Here is a 15,667-nt window from a genome sequence, read left to right as displayed (position 1 = left end):
AAATTGGTATGCCTTCATACAAGTCCAGGTGTGTTGGGATTTGCATTGCAATATATTATTTTGTAATTTACTATATCAGTACTTTGTGTGCACTCATTTCCCAATATAGAGGCAGATTTTATACCCTTAACATATATTTTAAGCAATCTTATCACATTTTGCTGCACGATGCAGGCACATATCTATGAAGTGGTGCGACGTAGGAACACTCTTTTTGAAGATGAAGACCATAGGCAGGTGGAGAAATTGTATAGAATTGCTTTGCAATGCTGAGTGCTGACCCTGCGCCTTGAACTGTAAGATTAAGAACACTCACATTGACTATGATGTGATCATCTGATTGTGAGTCCCTCTCATTCATTAATGTTCACCCTTTAAATCAGCACAAAACCAATTGCAAGTTGCCTTTTGAAAATGTCGGCTCTGTTCATTGATTTATACAAATACAAACAATACAAGGCAGAAACTAAAGGTCTTTTTTAATGGGTGGCTCTCAACAGGCCCCTGCTGACTGCTGTGCAATTAATAACCATAGCCTATATGCTAAATGGCAGAGAGTATTTCCCATAGCTAAACGCTAACACAGTAGGATTAATTGCCGACAGTACCGGTATATGCTTGCTGTGGGGACTGCCCATAACGCCGACAGTGGTGGAACAAGTACTCAATTGTTTTACTTAAGTAAAAGTACCAATACTGCAATTTAGAACTACTTCGTTACAAGTAAAAGTACGGAATTGAAAATGTACTTGAGTAAAAGTACAAAGTGCTAAAAGTAAAAGTACTCATATTGCAGAATGGCCCATTTCACAAGTTCAAAATGTGTACAAAATCTACATGCATTGTGAGCTTGTAGATCGGCTATTATCAAATGGCCGAATTGTATAGGTAACTAGTAACTAAAGTTTTCAAATCATTGTAAAAGTAAAAATGTTGTGGAGTAGAAGTACAAGTACTGGAAAAGTAAAGTACAAATACCTCAAAATTGTACTTAAATACAGTACTTAAGTAAAAGTACTTAGTTACTTTCCACCACTGAACTCCAACATCCCATTACTCCGACTACGTGGCTTTGCGTATGGTTAGGGTTAAGGTTAAGGATAGGGTTAGTAATGCGGCAGACCAAAGCGCAGTCGGAAACAATGACACGGCACCCTTGCTGTCAGCCAGCAGAACTGTCTCTGGATACCTGAAAATCAACTTGCTTATCCAGAACCACTTGAACATGCATTACGTGACAATTCAGCACCAACTCAACACATCTCTGGAGAGAGCGATGATCGCAGCTGTCCAAACTTCTGGACGAAGTCGGCCTGGGCTTGAACCAAAGCCTCCTCGTCTATGTAAACCGACGACCTCCTCGCAGTGACAAAGTACTGCACTTTCCTTAGGCTCCAGCCGAGGACATACATGAGCAGGCCACACACGGCTGCGGTGGACCTTCCAACCCCGGCGTTGCAGTGAACATAGACTGTGTGGCCGTTCTCCAGGAGACCGTGGAGCAAAAACACGGCCTGAGGAAGCATCCTGATCCGACCTGCCGATGGAGACGGGAGACCATGATACGCAAGGAGACACGCAAGATCACTTTGACACCTGACATCCATGTTTTGGGATGGCAATTATAGGCAACACTTCTCAAAACATGTATAACCATTTCAAAAAATCTTAAAAACATGAATTTGAAACGTCTAACATTTTCTAAAATAGTATGAATAACAGATTTGGGTCCACTTTACGTTAACAGCCTGTGTGGAAAGTAAAAAAGTAAAATCTAGAATTTGATCCAACTGGACAGCGACAACCGGTTTTACAACTTGATCATAGAAATCAAGAGAATGACACTTAATATCCCACCTGTGGGCCCTTACTCGACCCAGTCATTTCTGCAATGTTTTCCCAATATCTGATTGCCCACGTTTTCGTTCAAATCCGCATGGTGTTGTGTGCAGGCGCCCTACACTTTGTCTTTCTTTTATCTGTTGTACTGTGTTTTGTATGGACGTAGTGATGGGTGCCTGCACATATGCACACACTGCATCAACGCATGGTGTTGTGTGCAGGCGCCCTACACTCTGTCTTTCTTTTATCATTTACTTTTTAAGAGCCTGCCCAGGGACTACAGATGAAATTTAGCTTTGGCTAACTCTGGCCCATTTACATTGATGTGAAAACTGACATGTTGATTAATGAGCGTTGTCCCTGTCAAATAAATACATAAATAAAAATAAATCCTTTTGTTCCTCAACTAAATTATTTATTACCATTAATGTCGCTCTTTGGGGATTTGATTTGCAATTGTATTTTATTCACCAGAGGCGCTGAGCTTATGCAATATGCACCATTCTAAGTTGCCTTGTCTAAGCATACACATGTCTCTGGTGTTGATTTTGACAGCAAATTTAGATTTTAGTCATAGTCTCTTGAATAGTTTTCATTTAGTTTTAGTCAGTCTCTAGTCTTGAATAGTTTTCATTTTTAGTCACATTTTAGTCACCTGGAATGTTTTAGTATTAGTCTAGTTTTAGTCAACTAAATAGCATAAGATTTTAGTCTAAATCTAAATCTACAGTTGATTTAGTCGACTAAAATGTATTTTGACACAATAGCAGATCTACTGAGCTTGTAGATCGGCTATTTTCAGCATGCAACCAAGTGTAAAATAACTTTGACTTATACTGGATCTCTTGTCTAGTTTTCATTGATAAAATTGTCAATATATTTAGTCTCAGTTTTAGTAATCATAGCTTAGTTTTCATTTAGTTTCCCTCAGTGTAAAACGGTAGTTGACGAACATTTTCTGTCATAGTCGACAATCAACACTGCTCTGGTGATTGACCGGACAAAGCATGCACTAATTCTCCTCACCCTCAGTGCTCATGTCTGGTGTTGGCATCCACACATACACCAGGTCGCAGTCCCTGTATAAGTGCATCATGGTTTCTGGTGTCATGGCCTCTCCAGAGTCGCGCTTGCAGCCCTCAGAGTTGTTTACCACGTCTCGCTCCGTCTGAAAGTTCATCACCGCAGTAACGCCAAGTTCCTGCTTCAATTTGAACGTCACATGTTCAACCTGCCGTGGACAGCTACCCAGCCACACGCGTGGCAGCACCCTGGAGGGTGACAACAATGAATGATCAGGGGGGCGGTGTGTGTGTGTGTGTGTGTGTGTGTGTGTGTGTGTGTAGTGGGTCCAAATGGAGCTGTCATACAGACCACAGGCAAGGTGGCCTGTTTTCACAAATCATATACTATAGAACGGAGAGGACGATATTATCAGAAAAGCCAGCATCCGTCTCCTTCCCTTCCGCATTGCCTGCCTGCAGTGATATTTATAATCGCTCGAGCCAGCATATCTCTTCCACAATCTTCGAATGCTCCAGAGTCCACTCGGTAACAGTTTTGAAAAGGAAGCTGTCATTTTCCAAGACGACAGCTACCCATTACTTAACTTTGCAAAGTTCAGAAAGAGTATATTTTTGAATTTCCATTTCTGGCTAGGCTTTGACTCATTCATTTGGTTTCCAGTAGGAAAACTGCACAGGTGAAATGGAAGTGGGTAAAATACCGAATGTCCCGCTTAATACGCATTTTCAGGGCTTCTGAATTATAGATGGATAAGTGGTAGCGTTTGGAAATTGTGAGAGTAAATGCATCTGCCCCTTAAAAGACTGTATTTTATTGACTTCAGCCCCAGTCTCACTTTCTCTGTGGTCAGATAATGGTTTGACTGCTGCAGGCTCTATTTAGCACTGACAGCATTAGCATTCATAACCTCCACAGCCAGAGGACATTACATAAAAGGAAACGATGTGAAAGAACTGCTACGTCCCAGAGTGACACCACAGAGACCTCTCTGAGCTTATACTGACTGTTGGCTATACGATCAGGAGACCCCTGATTTGTTCTTGAAGAACTGCTACTGAGCCACTCTGTGAGACACATTCAGAACAGTGTTACCCACAGCTCATCTCAAGATTACTCAACTCCTTAGACATCACAAATTAAGTTCCCCATAGTCCCATATTTTTAAGGCAGTGACTCTTAAAGCCAATGCCTCTGATAGTTTGTCCATGCATGCTGCTCAAGCTGTATCTTAATTATGCCTGGTTTTCTGCTATGTTTTAATATTAATATATGATATGTCTTAAATGTTGTTCGTTGCACTCCCCGTAGATATCTTTCCTAAATTCATCGGAGAGCATCCTCGAGAGCAAAGCCTTTTCTCCAAGTATAACTGTATAATCAATTATTGCAAAACATTGTACTTGACCTGTGATTGCATTTTGTAGAACATGTTGTAGAATACATTAAGGGAGACATTTTACAAAATAATTGTATATATGTCCAGTGAGTTTGGGAGGAACTTCCAACTATGCGTGTGCTCCAGTGTTCTGTTTTGGACTAAACTTCTGAATCAATAATCACACAACAAGCGATTATCACAAGACTGCATGTGCTAATAACAGCAATGTAAAATAGACAATAGTAAAGAAATGCTGGATGAGAAAAAAAAAGAAAGGTTACACTGTACAGGTGAGTAACCGTCCTTAAAACACCTCTTATGTTTTCTGTAGTTTCCCCCCCAATTGATGTTTTAGAGTACCGGTAGTTGTTTCCAATAGAAAGCCATTGCTGAAAATAATAATAATTTCTGATCTCACAGGTATGGTCCAAATAGTATACAGCAGAGCAAGTATAATCATTAAATTGCCCTCAGTGAAATGCTTTGAATCACTGGAATCTAATGAACAGAATGGGCTTCATTAAATTGAACAAAGTGTGTGGCATTTACCTAATTTACCACTAACAGTGTAAAGTGCACTCCCCTCGCACCATTTATTATTATATTATTATTACCATCATTATTATCAGCATCATTATGGCTTATGGCTGCCTGCTACGCTAAAATCCTTGTGACCTCAGATTCCAATTATAATCCCTTAAATTGACATCAAATGTATAATTTACAGAATCGGAAAGGGGAAATAACTCTTAGGAAAGGAGACCTTTTTATATTTGTCAAATATAGAGCATATTGGGGACAATCCAGGCTGCATATAGTGAATTAGTTTGACAGCTTGGTGTCGAAGGTGGCTTGACAAAGATTATTCACAATCGCTGTGGAATTCTGGTCTGCTATGCAGCATAAACCGTATCATTTGTGTGGAAAAGAATGCCAACTCTTTTTTACCTATTTACTGCCTTAGGCCAGCACCTCACCAACACTGGTGTGCGCCCTTTCCTGTTTTGTCTACCTGTCTTGTCTGTCACATCACATGCAAAAGCAGAGACGTTTCTGTGGCTACCAAGGTGGGGGGGGGACTTTTTAAACCAACATGTGCGTTCCTCGGCCACTCGTGCGCAGACAGCATTACATTCACAGAAAACCGCCCAATGACGGAACCGCAGAATTTTCAATTAATTGTTTACTGTTGTTTACAGCAAATCATCGAAAGGTTTTCTATGGCTCACATTATTACAGTGCAGGAAAATACAGTGTGACATCTTGCAAAAAATACTGTGCAACAATAATAATAAAGGGAAATTACTAAGAAAAGGCGCCATGAAGACAATAATGTACCATTTCAATCAGAGCTACTAATATATGACTTGTAATTTTCAGGAATAGAATTAGAATCCTATTGGATATCATAACTGCTCTGTATGGATGGCCTTGAGATTCCCCCTCCGATTTTAAGCATTACTGGGGAAAGCACCCATAAGTGAATTAAATTCTCTTTGAAATATTCACGTAAATCTGTATGATACTTGGGGCAACACTGTCGTAAGATCAGGGAGCCTAATTTAAAAAGCGATTAATAGGAAGTAGAGGGCATACAAGGGCATGCGGTGCCTCCAACTCAACACAGGTCCTTGACATAAAGCTTGTAAGGTCTTCAGACACCAATTAAAACCTCATTGCACCAGGTAACCATATTCATTTTTATGCAAGACAAGTGCCCACTGCCTTAAGGGTATTCTAACTAATTTGTCTGGTATACCATAGTGTGCTTTAAGCAAGGAGGGCAAATTGTTGGGTTAATTGGCTGTGTTGTGCTGGCATTCTCCGCTTCACCCAATTTGTGCTGTCCGCATTTGACCACCATATATGGAGCCAAAAGCTCATAGTAGAATAATTCTCTGATTAGCTCTATTTCAATAGAAAAATTCAGTCGGAAAGCAGTGAGGTAATTTAGCCAAACCAAATGGCTGTCTATTTCTCTATGAGGAGAGGACATAAACCCCAATGAGGAAGAGGAGGATGAAGATGAGAGCCGTGTCATATGCACAGGATACAATCAATCTCCTTGACCAGGTTTTCCATCCCTCTTAGACAAATTCATTTACGGTCTTTTAGGACTTTTAAGTTTACTATCTCATTCGTCTAATGAATTTGGCACAGGCTAACAAAATGAGCTACAGTATCTAAGCGCTACCCAGAGGACAAAACCCAATACTGACTCACTTTCCTTCTACCCATTGCAAAGATTGAGATAGGTAACTGCTAATGATTTAACTTTTGAAGGGACCTCAAAATGGTTGTCCCTTTAATTAATTCATTGAAAAGTGCTTCAGAAAAGTTAATTTACAGAACTAGAAGGGGGCGTTCTGGCCCGGGCGGCCTAGTGGTCCGGTCACCTAGGCTGCTAATCCAGCAAGACAGCATGTCGCAGGTTAGACTCCCGATCCCGATGGCCTTTGCTGCATGTCACTCCCCAACTCTCTCCCCCCATTTCCTGTGTGAACTCACTGTGTACTATCAAATAAATGCAGAAAAAGCCCAAAGATATTGTAAAAGAAAAAGAAGGGGACGTTCTGTGAAGCATACGTAATATCTTCACCAGGCCAGGTGCTCTACCCTGGGCTGTGTTAGTTGTGGGTTGCAGCCATCAGGACCTGCAAAGCTGCAGGGGAATATCATTTCTACAACATATGGTTAAACTGTTGGCATTTGTGATGCCCACTATGGTCAGAACTCAGAAGTGCTTTTGGAGATGCGCTCTATGCACGCCCGTGCAACCAAGTATGAGTGCCAGTTAAGTTCTTGTTACAGACGTCTTTAGATATGAGGTCATGCCTTCATCACAGAAAAAGCTTCCATGAGAGAAATCCTGCACCATAACACACTGTTCATGTGAACCTGGAGCTCATAATGTTTACTGGACACAAGTCGACAAGTGGTGGGTCAGTCACACTTTTCGGTGGACTTTACTGTGTTTGAGGACAGAAGCAGGGAGGTTGAAATGTTTTTTAAACCCTGAGAATGTTTAAAGATTATGGTAACTGGCTCAAGGAAACAAATGTCCTGCATTATGTGATGTAGCCTATGTGTCTTCTTTTTGCCTTCACTGAATTACCTCTCTTCATTGTCCTAAACTAAACTAAGCAGAAATTCCATAAAAATCATCAAGTCATGACATTGAAGGAGGGAAGAATGGCTTTCTCTAATTAACTACTGAAAGAGAAAAGTTATCAGTAATTAAATACAGAAATATAAAAGTTATCAGGCTATTGGAAAAACACAAGTTGCACAGAATGTAGAACTCATGGAAAAGATAAGGAGAAAGGAATATGACAAAGCAGACTCCTTCAGTGATATAAGATGTACAACTTTGGCATAGAAAAACCATTGTCCTCATGGGATCTCATTAATTTAGAGTATTATCGTTTTTGCACAATAAAGAAATACAAACTGCACATATATGTAATCCCTTCGAGAGCGATGATGCATCTGTCACTTAAAGGAAGACTTCTCAACCTGTCTTCATATAATTTGTCCTCACTAATGCTCATTATAATATGACACAATTTTTGTCTACTCTGTGTCTCAGAGTAGACAAAAAGTGGGTAGGCGGGCATGGGTTTGGTCATTTCAAACAATGGCTTAACTCTGATGAATGAATCCCCCATACATTACAGGATCTGACATTGAACATGTTCATATTCCTGAATCCTGACACCATCATGCCAGTATGAGATACCTGGAGCAGTGGTTCTCAATGTGGGGTCTGGGATTAGGAACCAAATGGGTCTGTAACTGTCTCTGAGAGTGTACATATGGAACCAAATGGACCCTGACGGCTCCATTTGGTTCCATTTGTACACTCTCAAAGTTAGATTAACATTCATTTCACAATATAAATTGGGGTCCCAGAGATATAAACGCATGTCAAACTGGCGATAAATCACTGCTAGTCCTTGGCATAAATATACAAATGCAGGTCCGTGGGCTAATACTTGACTTGACTTGAAAAAGTTTGAGAACCACTGACCTGGAAAAATGCATGGCCTGCTGACCGGCCACGCCAAAGTAAAAGTCAGTGGTGTGCTTCATCTCATCCGTGTGGCCCGTCTCCCCTATCCAGTGACCGATCGGGTGGCAGTACACTCCATCCACGACGTTTCTCTGGTCATACATACAACATCTGTCATGATGCGGGCCGTTGCCTGGTGGTAACAACGAGACAGAGGAGATAACAGGACAACATATTAACCAGTGGTGGGAAAAGTACTCAATACAGCAATGTAGGAAAGACTAGATAAAATGAGCATTGCGCTTGTCACAGACATGCGCAGAGCAAGTTCAATCAGGAAACACAGTGGTCAGTGGCCAATTAACGGCATTAATTGGTCCGCCTCAGCATCACGTTCTCATTCACATGATTCACTTGGCCAATCACACAATCATTCCATCTTCATACTGGCTATTTAAAGTGGAAGTCTGCACTGCTCATCCTGCTTGCTTGCTTGCTGTACACGGATACTGCTGCGCTGCTGTCTGCTTAAACTTTTGCTGCTATACAATAGCCTGACACGAAACGAGGAGAGAGAGATGTGGAGTGACACGCAGCAAAGGTCTGGCAGATTGGCTATTTTTAAATGGCCAAAATGTATATGGCTGAAGTGGTACTGCAGTGTGTTTTGTATAAATAATCAAAATCTACAAAGTAACTAGTAACGAATGTTTTCAAATAATTGTAGTGAAGTAAAAGTACTGAAAATTGGAAATACACATTGTGTAGCCTACATTTCATTTGGCTTCCTAATCTATGACTTGTTAGTCATAGAATAGCTAAGGTTAAAATACATGTCAGGTTATCTTTTATAGAAATAAAGGGATAATTTGCCACATATGACATATCCTGCTATGGCACTATTGCTTCATGCATTCTTTAACCAAGCAAGTATCCATTGATTCGATCAATTATCGCATGTCAGTCAAATCAGAAGGAATGTATAGCTATATGCAATTTGAGGTGTGTCTTTACCGCCACCAAGAGGTTAGAATGAAGCATTACAATAGCAGAAACGTCAGATGTTTGTTGGTATTCGGGAATATCTCAAAAGATAGCAAAGTATTCTATACTGTAGTGTACATGACGCATCGCAGGAGGAACGCGGGCATACAGGCGAAAACATGACTGTGATGCACGACAATAAGAAGTCTAGAAAGACTATAATTTCTACCTTCCCAGACGTAACTGCCCCTCACTTTTTTGACGAACTTAAACCACAGACTGTCTGTGCAGGGCTCTGCCAGCTGCACGTCGCCGATCCAGAGACAGGGCTCGTGCTTTGACAAAACCACCTGCGTCGCTTTCATTTGGATCGCTCCGTTTGGGTCCCAGTGGCCCATTTCAGGACGAGAGCCCAGAACAAACACCTGGAGACTGTCCGAACAATCAGGAGTGAGAATGACACCGAATCTGAATAGCATTTTGCCAAAATACGTTACTTAAGTTAGGTCCCCGCTGACGCTGTGTTGTTTAATAGCCTAGCCTACACTACTACACGGGTCGACCTACCCAGGCTATGTTGTCTGAAATGTCATGGGTCGTGGGCTCGTGGAGTCTGTTTTGTCAGAATACAGTGGCCGAGGTAGGACCACCAGAGCGCAGCGCATACAAAAATAATTAATTCAAAAGTGTTGCACTTGCGGAAGCCAGAGCATTGGTCCGCCCACTTCGAGAGGCACCCAGCTGCAGACGAGACGTGCTTCGTGAGCGGGCCGTGCTCCGTGAGGGGACCGTGCTCCGTGAGGGCGGTGATCCGTGAGGGACCGGAAGTGCGTTTTCCCCCCCGCTTGCACGTGCACAAGCGCACATGCATGCACGTGCACAAGCCGACCATCGCACATGCATGCACGTGCACAAGCGCACATGTATGCACGCACGCGCAACATAATGCGCGTGCACGACACGCACTTGCTGGTGCGCGCTTAAATGCCGGGTGTATAGTATTAGTACCAGTTGTGCTTAATCATAATTACGTGCTCGGTTTGGAAACGTTTTATGTAGTTTGTTGTAGGTAATAGTTTAATTGAAAGCTTAATAGTTGGTAAGTGTGCATATTTGAAGAAATGCAAATCTAACAATAATAAAATAGGCTAGGCCTATATGGTCGAATATGACATATGATATCAAGGCATTGAAGTCATGTAATAAATTGCTATAACCCCGCCGTACCCCTGTCCCACACAAGTGATACTTGTCCAGGCCATAGACCACAGACACATGTAGGACCATATGCATTGGGGGACAAAGTTCTTAAGAATGTGTTGTTGCGAGCGACTGTAGGCCACTGTTTACTATGAAAACCTGCATTTCCCGCCAGTCAGTGTGTCATGTCACGCCTCGTGTCATGCCTCCATATATGGTCACGCCTCATGACATCACGCCTCGTGACACGTCACGCCACCATATATGGCCGTTTCCATATAAGATCTCGTGATCTTATATGGAAACGGCCATATATGGTGGCGTGACGTGTCACGAGGCGTGATGTCATGAGGCGTGACCATATATGGAGGCATGACACGAACCTCATCAAACCCTGGATAGCCATACATGGAAAAGACTGGATCATCACCTAGATCTCCATATATGGAGCTGAGCCGGCCAGCAACTCTACATCTGACCTCAAACCCTTAGATCTCCATATATGGAGCTGACCTGTTCTGACATTCCATATGTTGATCCTCCCCACCCGTCCTTCCTCTTCGATGTTTCCCTTTTTTTAATGTTCTGTTTATAAAAAAATTGTTTTTTACAAATATAGTAAATTGAGAAATAAAAACAGAGTGACAAAAACTAAAAACTAAAACACACACACAACAAAACACAAACTCCAAATCAAGACAACCAAAGAACATTCAAAACACAACAAAACAATAAAAACAATATATAAAAGTATATATAAAAAATAAATAACTCCAATATAGTCAATATACATAGCAGATCATGGTCACAAACATCATCCAGACAAGACAGGTTGGCCAGTCAGGCGACAGTTATTCAGGTTCAATCGGGGGCACAAGTGTAAGGCGGTCAACATGAGAGAGAAAAGGCTGCCATGCTTTACTGAATTTGGAGATTGAGCCACGCAATGTATATTTATTTTTTTCCAATTTTCGATGTTTCCCTTTTGACTGATACCTGTCCATTCAAACTCTAGACGGGCCCGCCCGAAAGTTATTACCGGTAGTAGAGTTCTCAAGCCCAAAAATGAAGGCCCGGCCCTACCTGGGCCCTCATCAAACCCTGTAGCCTACACTCAAGACACTGCCCCCGCTGCCACCCTTAGATCTCCATATGGAGCTGACCTGTTCTGACATTCCATATGTTGATCTGACCTCATCAAACCCTGTACACTCAAGACACGCTCCATGGCCAGTACCGAATTAATTCCATGTTGATCTGACCCCCCCATGCCAAAGCACCAGCGCTCGCCTAGCAGTCTGCCGTCACCCAGGCAGATGTGTGCATGTGACCTCACTTCTCGCCCTCAGGGCATCTTACTGGTATAGTCTGATTGGCAAGATGGTCTACTGTTATCTTTCTATTCCCACAACAATATAGTCTACAGAAAAATATGGCATATTTTGGACATCAATGATCATGACTAATACATTTTTAAGAAATGTAATGTAATGTAAAAAATTTAATCGTTTGACAGCCCTAATACTACACACACACACACACACACACACACACACACACACACACACACACACACACAATTGGTATTATTAAAGTGGAGACTTTGTTGCTCATTCCACGTACGCGTGGTCATGACAAGCTGTACCTCGTTGTAAAGGTGATTAATCAACGATTAAAATGATGTAAAACACAATACCAATTGGTATTAATAAAGTGGAGAAATAATGGACCAAAGTTAAGTTTCCGGTCCCTCACGGATCACCGCCCTCACGGAGCACGGCCCGCTCACGGAGCACGGCCCGCTCACGGAGCACCATTGCCAGCAGGTGGCGATAAGCATAAACTTATCAACGTTGTTACTTTCATCTGACATGAGACAAACGTTGTTAACCCGGAAGTTTCCGCGTTGTTTATGTTTACGTTTGCGAAAGAGAATCACAGATGAAATCAGAGAATTCCATCATAGAGACTCTTTGTTTCCATGCATCCAACCGATACTCGAATTGGAGATTATAGCTACTAGTGAGTTAGTAGTTCCTCGACTTTGTTACTACTTAATAGAACAACAAATCATTCACAATGGCTGAGATTGAGACGCTGAGATTGTTCGTCAATGAACGACTGACTGCTGTTGCCGAGGATATATTATCAGTCTTCATCAGAACTATCGTACAGTACCAGCAAGAAATAATAGACCTTCAGCGGAGACGATTGGATTATTTGAATCTTGGAGTCAAATCTCGTATATCAGGTTTGTAAATTTACGTATTTCTGAACTGTGTGTGTGTGTGTGTGTGTGTGTGTGTGTGTGTGTGTGTGTGTGTGTGTGTGTGTGTGTGTGTGTGTGTGTGTGTGTGTGTGACATGTGTGTGTGCGCGCGCGCGCGCGATATCCGTATCCGACATCTGTAATAACCGATATTACAGACAATACTGTCGATATATTCTCATTCTGTTTTTTTTTCTAATTGTCCATTCTGAAAATTACATATGGGGTATCAATATTGTGAGCTTGTAGATCTGTTCAAGCTGTTACTTTGGTCTTGTTAATCTGTAAAGATAATCAGACCGATAAATGAATCGTCTGATTGATTAATCAGACCAATGCCGATTAATCAAAAAACAACTAGAATTTGTCCGATACCAATGTGTTTGCCGATTAATATCCCATCACTATTATTGACAATGACAATACTGGTAGTTGCACTTACATCATTGCCAAGTTAGTAGTACCTACACGTTATGACTACAACTGAACCCAGGGTTCTACCAAATTTAAAGGTATATTCAGTGATTTCACTTAATTCAAATATCACTTATTTTTTTGTTTTGTTGTGATAATCCTCTCTACTATAGAGTGTGCTGACCATATAAGGAGTTCCTCCCTGTCCCCAGTTAACCCCTGGGGGTCAAAAAACCGTAGGTTTCGTTTTTGGCTCTGTATCCTGATTGGATGAAAGGCTTAGGTCCCAGCCAAAAACGAAACCTAAGGTTTTTGAGTGAAATCACTGAATATACCTTTAAACAGATTTAAAAATCACACTTGTGTGAAGTGAGTGGCGCTCTAATCATACATCACATTCTGTGCTCAGCCAAATAGCTGAGCACATTCCGTGTTCATACAGACAGACACACAAAGCTGTCCATAGCCGTTCAAAAAGTAAAGTATAAACTTGCAGATGTGAGGGGATCCTTACTTAAAGCAGGGTTTCTAGACGGATACCGGAGAACGTGCCAGTTTTCCGACTCGCCGCAGTTTAGTGCATTTTAGTTTTACTGAGAGAGAGCGAGAGAGGATAGTTGTTTAGAGTTTACACTAGATGAAGTAGGAATGCTTCATATAGTGTTTAAACACTAAAGTACCGAAACAATAATTCATTAGTAAACAATATCCTGAATTGGTAGGCCATTGGTATTCACATACTCAACTTCTTCTAGCTGACCATTTAATTGCACAAAATAATTTGATCACTTTGGAAATTAACTATAACTGTGGGTTTGACATAGTAAGTACACTGATAAAGACAACATGTTACCGTTTAACGATTGATGAAGAATTTTCGCTGCGGCGAGTTGGAAAACTGGCGAGTTCTCCAGATACCTTCTAAACCCCACCCAATTGGATATGCATTAGTCCACAGACCTCCATTCAGGGTTCAAATTTTACTTTTACTTTTCCTGAAGAAGAAAATAACGGGAAGCTCCACACACTCAAATCTGTGCACATTTAAATGATTTGCAAGCTTTCGGTCTATACAGACCTTCTTCAGGCATCAGGCACTTTTACTTTTACAAAAAAATAATGCAAATGCATGGTATGCCACCACTGAGGGTTTATGCAATATCCTGGCACCAAGATTATAATGTAGTGTCCTCGCTTGTCTGTCCCTCATTCATCATAATATATGGCATATGATTTTACGTTTCAAAAGACATAGTACTTGAATTGGCTGAAAATGCATTAACAAGTCTTACATTTATTTTCAAGCCGTGGTTCTGCTGGAGTGAAAATCTCCATTCTAGACGGCAACTAACGTCACACAACCTCCACCAGTACTACAACGAGAGGGTCTCTATGAATAAATATAACTATTTAATGGTTCACTGTTTCTTTTGTTCTCTATTCTGCCTAGATGTCCTCCCTCTCTGTGAAGAGGTGGTTTCACCTGAACAGCAACAGAAGAGCCCCAATCAGGCCCGGGAGGAGCCAGAGCCTTCACAGATTAAAGAGGAACGGGAGGAGATCATTAATAGGCCAGCGAAGGCTGATCTGTCAACATTGACATTTTTAGCAGTGAAAGGTGAAGATGGGGAAAACAGAGAGACAGAGCCTGTAGCCAGCACCTCAACTGAACACATGGCAATGACAACACAAGCCGATGTAGAGGACTGTGGAGCATCACAACCAACTAGTGATGTACAACTCCTCTCTTCAACTAGTGATGTCCAGCTCCTCTCTTCACACGGTTCTGAATCGGACACCGAAGACAGTGATGGGTGGGCGGAGACCAGAGAAGCTTGGGTGGAGACCAGAGACGCTTCGCCAGTTTTGAACGCTCTGACATTGCACGAGACACAAAATGTGGAAGGACAAAGGTTGTCTTTGAGCAACAACGACCTCTCCCAGGAACTGAATCCAAGAAGGCTCACAGGGGATAGACCCTTTAGTTGTACAGTTTGTGGCAAAGGCTTTGGTGGAAAAAACGACTTAAAAAAACATGTGAGAACTCATACTGGGGAAAGGCCCTTTATTTGTACAGTTTGTGGCAAAACATTTAACCAAAATGGAAATCTGAAGAGACACATGGTAATACATACAGGGGAGAAGCCCTTTAGTTGTACAGATTGTGGTAAAAGTTTTGGTAGAAAAAATGACTTGAAGATGCACATGAGGGCTCATAAGGGAGAAAGTTGGTTGCACAGTTTGTGGCAATAGATTTAACCATAATGGAAGTGTGATAGTCTGAATACTAGTTGGTAGTGCTGCCGTAATTGTCCAAAAATGTGATTCGGATATTCGTTTTAAAAACCCACGTGGATTCGAGCAATTCGACCCATTCGGATTTCGGATTTCAATTCGACCCATTCGGATTTATTAATAATTATATTTACACCAATACAACCTGAGACATAACATTTAAGATCGCATTGCTGGCGCAACTCTGTCCGCACATTGGTGCTGCTGAAAAGCAAGTTGGAACACAACGCATGCATTCTCCTTTCTCC

General features: G+C 41.6%; 1 protein-coding gene across 3 annotated transcripts; it reads right to left on the bottom strand.

Moving 5' to 3' along the window:
* Positions 1 to 374: 374 nt before the first annotated feature.
* epm2a (EPM2A glucan phosphatase, laforin) lies at positions 375 to 9,913 on the bottom strand. Of its 3 annotated transcripts, XR_014570782.1 has the most exons (5): positions 9,472 to 9,887; positions 8,277 to 8,451; positions 2,869 to 3,113; positions 838 to 1,537; positions 375 to 748 (listed from the first exon to the last, which is right to left on the bottom strand). XR_014570782.1 is itself a non-coding variant. In XM_083790816.1 (4 exons), the coding sequence occupies exons 2-4, from the start codon at positions 8,420 to 8,422 to the stop codon at positions 1,254 to 1,256; spliced, it is 675 nt and encodes a 224-aa protein (XP_083646942.1). In that variant the 5' UTR covers positions 8,423 to 8,451; positions 9,810 to 9,913; the 3' UTR covers positions 375 to 1,253. The 3 variants fall into 3 exon arrangements, 2 of the variants coding, with proteins under 2 accessions (XP_083646942.1, XP_083646941.1); XM_083790816.1 differs by having other exon boundaries at positions 375 to 1,537; positions 9,810 to 9,913; XM_083790815.1 differs by having other exon boundaries at positions 375 to 1,537.
* Positions 9,914 to 15,667: the final 5,754 nt, after the last annotated feature.

Source organism: Protomyctophum parallelum, assembly GCF_964188405.1.
Source record: "Protomyctophum parallelum genome assembly, chromosome: 19".
Lineage (NCBI taxonomy): Eukaryota > Metazoa > Chordata > Actinopteri > Myctophiformes > Myctophidae > Protomyctophum > Protomyctophum parallelum.
This window is presented reverse-complemented; position numbering and strand designations above follow the sequence as displayed.

What these genes read in the sequence shown, in the direction of transcription:
- epm2a (XM_083790815.1), bottom strand. Translation starts at nt 9,721, where the DNA reads ATGCTATTCAGATTCGGTGTCATTCTCACTCCTGATTGTTCGGACAGT. An exon ending in GGGCAGTTACGTCTGGGAAG is followed by an intron (nt 8,452 to 9,471) that starts GTAGAAATTATA and finishes TGTTACCACCAG; the next exon opens with GCAACGGCCCGCATCATGAC. An exon ending in CAGGCCATGCATTTTTCCAG is followed by an intron (nt 3,114 to 8,276) that starts GTCAGTGGTTCT and finishes GTCACCCTCCAG; the next exon opens with GGTGCTGCCACGCGTGTGGC.